We start from the raw sequence: 8,078 nt of genomic DNA, 5'->3' as shown, positions 1-8,078 counted from the left end.
CTCATCCTTGTTCTGACCGGACATTCTGTAGTGGTTGCTACCGGCCTTAAGCCAGTACCTAAGGTTTCTAATTATATTATATTCATGGTCCTTTGATTCTCTACAACCCTACACCTTTTTTTCCTGCTGTGAATACACATATGGAATTTGAATGTGCTTTCCTAATCACCAAATAATTGTAAATAAAATAATTTAACTACATAATGTAAAAACCTATGTCAAATTGATGTTGAATATAAGAGCCAGATGCTCTCTTAATTCTACCCAGATGAGTTTCAGTGGTCTGGGGTGCAGGCTTCAAACTTGTAGCTGATGAGAGTCAAAGTGGTTCAATTCCACCTTCTGGGCAACACTGAAAATATGTCTGCTTTCCTCTGAGAAAAAATAATAAAATAATTGGCAAGATGGTTATGGAAAACAGCCGAAATGGAATGAATTGCCAACAATAACAGAACTGTAGTAAAATGCACTTCAATCTAAAAAGCAATTATCACATTCCCTTTTCAAAGCAAAAAACCCAGTCTTCACACAAGTTTTACTACAAACACTATTAGACACAGTCAAGATTGCATTTGTGTAACAGCAGATGTGAGATGCATCAATACAAGATATGTAACCTACCTCAGTTACCTCACACTGTATGCACATGATGTGGGTTCAGCTATGCCTATCGCTCACAGTTCAACTATATATACAGTGCATTCGGAAAGTATTCAGACCCCTTGACATTTTCCAATTTTTTTTACATTACAGCCTTATTCTAAAATGTATTAAATAAATAAAAAATCCTCATCAATCTACACACAATACCCCAGGCTTTTAGACATTTTTGCAAATGTATTAAAAATAAAAAACAGAAATACCTTATTTACATAAGTATTCAGACCCTTTGCTATGACTCGAAATTGAGCTCAGGTGCATCCTGTTTTCATTAATCATCCTTGAGATGTTTCTACAACTTGATTGGAGTCCACCTGTGGTAAATTCAATTGATTGGACATGATTTGGAAAGAAACACACCTGTCTATGTGAGTTCCCACAGTTGACAGTGCATGTCAGAGCAAAAACCAATCCATGAGGTCAAAGGAATTGTCTGTAGAGCTCCGAGACAGGATCGTGTTGAGGCATAGATCTGGGGAATGATACCAAAAAATGTCTGCAGCATTGAAGATCCCCAAGAACACTGTGGCCTCCATCATTCTGAAATGGAAGAAGTTTGGAACCACCAAGACTTCATAGAGCTGTCCGCCCGGCCAAACTGAGCAATCGGGAGAGAAGGGCCTTGGTCAGGGAGGTGAACAAGAATCCAATGGTCACTGACAGAGCTCCAGAGTTCCTCTGTGGAGATGGGAGAATCTTCCAGAAGGACAACCATCTCTGCAGCACTTCACCAATCAGGCCTTTATGGTAGAGTGGCCAGACAGAAGCCACTCCTCAGTAACATTTCAGTTTTTATTTTTAATACATTTTCCAAAATTAAAAAAAATCACAGTTTTTTTCTTTCTCATCATGTGGAGATTGATGAGGACAAAAAAATACTATTTAATCAATTTTAGAATAAGGCTGTAATGTAACAAAATATGGAAAACGTCAAGGGGTCTGAATACTTTCCAAATGCATTGTATAAATGCAGATGCCAAGTTGGCAGTGAGGGATTTAGGTCTCCACTGATGAAAACATATGTTATGGCCTATTAATAATGTGAGACACGGTGTGCTGTGGTCAAGACTCTGGGAACACCATGTTCTCCTTAAATAATACAGGAACAGCAGCCAGGGTTTAAGACCCTCCACGGATACACCCTGTGCCCTGCCATTGTCCGCTCTGAAAAGAGGAGCATGTTAATCACACATAAAGCCCAGAGTTGAGCAGAGGGTCTGGTGAGCTCAGAATGAATGCACACCATCCCAATAGGTGTAATTGTGGTCAGAAAGAGAAAGGCTAAACACACACACACACACACACACACACACACACACACACACACACACACACACACACACACACACACACACACACACACACACACACACACACACACACACACACACACACACACACAGGGGGAATCACTTTTCTCCTTTACAGAGAAATTCCAACTTAAATTTTTATATTCACATTTTTTTAACACTCTTCTATCACTCAATATTTAATTATGTTTCCTATCTACTGTTCCTCTGGACAACACAATGCAGAGAATCTCAGTCTGTTGTGAGGGGAGGCTAAATGTCGAAGGGAGAGAACAAAAGACTGCTGTAAATTAAAGCTCATCCACTTTACATAATGAGGGAGAAGGACATATAAAAGAAGACTGCCTTGAGGTCCAGCTGAAAAAGTCCTAGAGAGAAGAAATAAAATATGTGTGCTTAAATACAGCAGTTATATGGCAATAACCACATCCAACCTCTGCTTACATCCGCTTGCTTCTGTCCAGATTTTTACTCTGATTTCACAATTCATTCGCGGTTTCCTGTTTCCTGAGCGACATGTTATTTTATCTGAAGCCCGAAGAAGCTAAGCCTACAGCTCTCATCTCTGCAGCGCTGGACGGAAACACTCTTCTATGTGACGTCAATTAAACCATGGTAGCTACCCACACACTTCAGCTCTGACGGCAATTGTCCTTTTTTTGGATGCCTGCGTCAGCAAGACCTTTTTAAAATCACCAAATGGCATACATGGAATCAGTTGACCATATTTGCAATTTCCATGATGTGTTAGAGTTTTTCAGACATTGTATTATCACCGAGGTACCGGATCTAGAATGTATCTCATTTGGCTATAAATAAGTTTCAGTCTTCACATTCGCAGCTACCTCCGTCTCCCCGTGCGCCTAGATGATGACGTGCTCGTCCAGGCAGAACGATACATTTTAACAGCATCACTTCATAAAATATAGTCTTTCTATTGGCAAATTAACTATTTAATTGGTACTAGTAAACGGCGACTAAATAATTAGAGTTTTGTCCACTGCATTCTGAGTGTTTGTTGGCTCGTGGAACACACGGACCATGCATCTGAACCACTCCGCGGACCACGAGACCACTCTCCGTGGCGGGAAAAGGGGTCAGCTCGAGCTCTCCTCCGACGCCATCAATAGTTGGGCATCCTCAAAATCCCAACAGGTATTCGTATGCCTATTCTACCTAAATTAAAATTACACGTTTGCTTCAAATAGCATACTTTGTGAAAAAAAATACCATATATAGCCTATATTGATTCGTTGATTAATTATGATAAAATGGAAATGAAGTGTAGGCAAATAGGCTAAGGCAACAATTTAATTATTGAGTAGTACTACTTGTAAACAAGCTAAGACTGAGGCAGCCATAGCCTACCACTTTATAATGCAAAAGCTCATGTAGCCTACTGTGTTTCAATTGTTATTTTTCTCTCCCTCGCCAGTATCCTGTCAAAATGCAGCTACCCAGCAGTTCCTTCATCCCCACCATCAATGCCATCACGTCCAGTCAGGAGCTGCAGTGGATGATCCAGCCAGCCATTCTAGCCTCCAAGCCTGACCACTGCCTACACTCTCACCCCTACCAGCCCCTGGACATCAGCAGTAGCCTGGGGCCTGGGATCCACACAAGGCTCGGGGTAATACGGACAGTGGGCAACACGCATGGAAGGAGCAGGCGTAGTGATCAGGTAACAGTAAGCAAACACACTGTACAGGAAGACAGAGAGGCTTTGATTAAGGGATATGGATATGTTGTTAATATTGTGGATATAATAATGATAAAATATTGTTATTGCAATATACAGTTTTTCACAGTAGATCAAAATATCAATATATTCATACTGCAATATATTTGATTTCTGTAAGTAGCCTATAGCAGTGGTTCCCAACTCTGTACAGCTTTAAACTTTTTCTTGGACGTTGTAATAGTAGAATGTACATGGTGCAATTTCTAAATTGGGTAGTGCATCATCAGTTCCTCTTGTCATGTCAGTCATTGTGAACTTTAGTGAGCTATTTGTCAGAAATGACCAGATCAACTAGCGCATGTCAGCTAATGTTTTTTTATTTAGGTTTTTAGCCCATATATATTGTTGTACATTTTTTTTTCACTCAAATATCACATGCATACACATTAGGCATGGCAAAATGTGTAGATTTGCAGGAAATAAGCTTACAACCAGCAAAATTCTCTCCAACAACAAGGAGTGTGAACAGTTTGTGTCATGAACAGTGCTTGTGCCTATAGAAATAGATGCTGGAAGGGGGGTCCCGAATGAAAAGGTTTGGGAACCCCTGGTCTATATTAAGTATCTCATGTTAGAGTTGACAGCATCCAGCCGAATGCTGTTTCTCACTGTTTCTCACTGTTTTCCATCAACAGTTGAACCCAGCTGAAGAGGAGAGGAGAAGGTTGAGGAGAGAAAGGAACAAGCTGGCTGCTGCCAAGTGTCGCAACCACAGGAAGGAGCTGGCCGACCAACTGCAAGGAGTGAGTCCAAACAGAGAGAATGACCAGTCAGTCAATACTGTAGCTCTACCTACCTACTGTTTTGTAAGTATAGATGGATGTTGATGGTTATGAACTATGAACTCTGTTGTCTGTCCTATAAGGAGACTGATGAACTGGAGAGAGAGCAGGCCAGCTTGACGACCCAGGTTGAGATGCTCCAGGAGGAGAGAGAGAAGCTGGAGCGCATGCTAGTGTCGCATGCCCCAGTGTGTCTACTGGGCTGTGACGGCCATCCCCAGGCCCAGCCACTGCCCCCTCTCGCCCCGACCATGTACCCCACAGCCACCTCCCCCCTGGCCAAACTCCTGAGCCCCCCTCCCGCGATAAAGCAGGAGCCCCAGGAGGAGATGCTGTTCTCCTTTCACCACCATGAACACTGCGCCATCAAACCCACCTATCGCCATGTAGAAGAGTACTGTCCCAGTGTCTTCACCACCCCGTCCATGGTGAGCTGCAGCCCAGCCCATTTGGTGGATCTATCCTGTCCCATGCTGTCTCACCATCACCCTAGCCTGGGTGAGCAGGATAGGTCTGAGTCCTCATTCCGGGAAGAGGCCCTTCCCAACAACTTGCTCTCCAAGCCTCTCCCTGGTAGTGACATGAGTCTTGAGGATGGACTACTGGGACCACGATTCTCCCCCACCTTGTTGACTCTGTAGGGCAATGATTTACAGTAAAGTGGACACATATAATGTACAGCACTATACTGTACTTTAATCACTATGGCATGTTCAGATGCTATTCTTTGAAATACTTGACCAGCAACTGATTTGGTCTGCCTGGTACAATGGAATTAATGGAATCGTCCCAAAAGTACAAACGCCATGCTAAGGCCTAGATTCAATCAGATCAAGTGTTAAACTGTGATAGCAGACACACGAATAATGAATGTTTTTGCTGTCAGAGGTGGAACTGCGTTGGAGCCATCAAATCGGTGAGTAGCTGCTCTCGCGATCACTGTCAAGAAGCCACATCTGTCCCCACTAGCTTTGGAAGTTCAGAGCAAGAAAGTGTAGACTATATATAAATAATTACGCTCAAATTGAAAAATAATTAAACTATATAAAGAGGATTTATCAGCCTAATTGATGTGTAGATTCCATCTCACATTCCAGTGTTCCAACTTGGAAACAAGGCTGCATGGGATTTCTGTTAATGTGACTCTGTGAAGCCAATGGCAATGTCCGCTTTAGGTATAATGCCAGGAGCCACTTGTGGATTTGACAGCTCTAACAGCAGTTCCACCTCTGACACAACCCAAACAACCGCTATGCTGATGTCACTAAAGCGGATCTGATTGAATAGAGCACTTTCTCAAGCACAGACTAGGCTATAAGTATACTGTCAAGTATATAAAAGTTTTTGACATGTGTATTTTACTGAGCTCTGGAGAGGGTTCTTCCTTTGTAAGAGGAAGATAAAGGTTTAACTAGATATTCTTTGTTAATCAGAAATTAACATCACAATTCCTTTACAAGTTTGGCTCTTGTCAATACTTCAATCATATCCATTTTCAAACTAAACATTGATTGACTGGTAGTTTGGTTTGTTAGACGCTAGATGGTGCTGCAAGACATTGCCTTGGCACAACTATAAAGCACTACTGTAAATCACAATGGCAAATATTTATTAACCATTAGTTCTGTTTAGTATTTAATTATTTAATTGCTGTGCCATTTATTAAAGCCAATCTGTATGTAGAAGCCATTTTATGATTTTAAGTTGGAGTAATGGGTTGTCACGACAACACTGACTAATTTTCTACAGTCAAATGTGATATGAACACAATGCAACATTACTTACCATACATCTGAGGTAGAAGTGTCAAAGCAATATTGTCATCCACAATGATTTGCTATCATGTTGACCTTTATATTTATCTCATATTGTGTGTTATTCATTCTTGACGGTTTTCATTAGGTTTCAATGTATTATTCGAGGCAGTACAATAAATGAATAGGAAGAGTATTTGTTGTATAGTTTGCTGTGAGAAACATATTTTAAAATCTGAATTGTTGGCAGTATGATCATAATATATAAGACCTCTGTAAGAATACAGACTCTGGGGACAAAACGTCATCTACAGTTGAAGTCGGAAGTTTACGTACACCTTAGCCAAATACATTTCAACTCAGTTTTTCACAATTCCTGACATTTAATCCAAGTAAAAATTCCCTGTTTTAGGTCAGTTAGTATCATCACTTTATTTTAAGACTGAAATGTCAGAATAATAGTGAAGAGAATGATTTATTTCAACTATTATTTCTTTCATCACATTCCCAGTGGGTCAGAAGTTTACATACACTCAATTAGTCTTTGGTAGCATTGCCTTTAAATTGTTTAACTTGGGTCAAACATTTCGGGGAGCCTTCCACAAGCTTCCCACAATACGTTGGGTGACTTTTGGCCCATTCCTCCTGACAGAGCTGGTGTAACTGAGTCAGGTTTGTAGGCCTCCGTGCTCGCACACGCTTTTTCAGTTCTGCCCACAAATTTTCTGTAGGATTGAGGTCAGGGCTTTGTGATGGCCACTCCAATAGCTTGACTTTGTTGTCCTTAAGCCATTTTTCCACAACTTTGGAAGTATGCTTGGGGTCATTGTCCATTTGGAAAACCCATTTGCAACCAAGCTTTAACTTCCTGACTGATATCTTGAGATGTTGCTTCAATATATCCACATAATTTTCCTCCTCATGACGCCATCTATTTTGTGAAGTGCACCAGTCCCTACTCCAGCAAAGCACCCCCACAACATGATGCAGCCACCCCCGTGCTTCACGGTTGGGATGGTGTTCTTCAGCTTGCAAGCGTCCCCCTTTTTCCTCCAAACATGACGAGGGTCATTATGACCTGACAGTTCAATTTTTGTTTCATCAGACCAGAGGACATTTCTCCAAAAAGTACGATCTTTGTCCCAATGTGCAGTTGCAAACTGTAGTCTAGCTTTTTTATGACGGTTTTGGAGCACTTCCTTGCTGAGCGGCCTTTCAGGTTATGTCGATTTAGGACTCGTTTACTGTGGATATAGATACTTGTGTACCTGTTTCCTCCAGCATCTTCACAAGGTCATTTGCTGTTGTTCTGGGATTGATTTGCACTTTTCGCACCAAAGTAGGTTCATATCTAGAAGACAGAACACGTCTTCTTCCTGAGCAGTGTGACGGCTGCGTGGTCCCATGGTGTTTATACTTGCGTACTATTGTTTGTACAGATGAACGTGGTACATTCAGTCATTTGGAAATTGCTCCCAAGGGTGAACCAGGCTTGTGGAGGTCTACAATTTTCTAAGGTCTTGGCTGATTTCTTTTGATTTTCCCATTATTTCAAGCAAAGAGTCACTGAGGTTGAAGATAGGCATTGAAATACATCCAGAGGTACACCTCCAATTGACTCAAATTATGTCAATTAGCCTATCAGAAGCTTCCAAAGCCATGACATCATTTTCTGGAATTTTCCAAGCTGTTTAAAGGCACAGTCAACTTAGTGTATGTAAACTTCTGACCCACTAGAATTGTGATACAGTGAATTATAAGTGAAGAAATCTGTCTGTAAACAATTGTTGGAAAAATGACTTGTGTCATGCACAAAATGCCAAAACTAAAG

General features: G+C 41.2%; 1 protein-coding gene and 1 non-coding gene across 2 annotated transcripts; both read left to right on the top strand.

Moving 5' to 3' along the window:
- Positions 1-262: 262 nt before the first annotated feature.
- On the top strand, positions 263-349 carry trnastop-uca. Its single transcript has one exon. It is a non-coding gene; the product is annotated as a tRNA-Sec (tRNA).
- A 2,463-nt stretch (positions 350-2,812) lies between these two features.
- LOC120019506 (fos-related antigen 2-like) lies at positions 2,813-6,443 on the top strand. The gene is made up of 4 exons (XM_038962803.1): positions 2,813-3,125; positions 3,406-3,651; positions 4,347-4,454; positions 4,577-6,443. The coding sequence occupies exons 1-4, from the start codon at positions 3,012-3,014 to the stop codon at positions 5,132-5,134; spliced, it is 1,026 nt and encodes a 341-aa protein (XP_038818731.1). The 5' UTR covers positions 2,813-3,011; the 3' UTR covers positions 5,135-6,443.
- Positions 6,444-8,078: the final 1,635 nt, after the last annotated feature.

The sequence above is a fragment of the Salvelinus namaycush genome, chromosome 24, assembly GCF_016432855.1.
Source record: "Salvelinus namaycush isolate Seneca chromosome 24, SaNama_1.0, whole genome shotgun sequence".
NCBI lineage: Eukaryota > Metazoa > Chordata > Actinopteri > Salmoniformes > Salmonidae > Salvelinus > Salvelinus namaycush.
This window is presented reverse-complemented; position numbering and strand designations above follow the sequence as displayed.

Bases quoted from the DNA above. Each gene is read 5' to 3' on its own strand.
- LOC120019506 (XM_038962803.1), top strand. From the start codon at position 3,012: ATGCATCTGAACCACTCCGCGGACCACGAGACCACTCTCCGTGGCGGG. The intron at 3,652-4,346 runs GTAACAGTAAGC...TTCCATCAACAG, and splicing joins GGAGCAGGCGTAGTGATCAG to TTGAACCCAGCTGAAGAGGA. The intron at 4,455-4,576 runs GTGAGTCCAAAC...CTGTCCTATAAG, and splicing joins TGGCCGACCAACTGCAAGGA to GAGACTGATGAACTGGAGAG.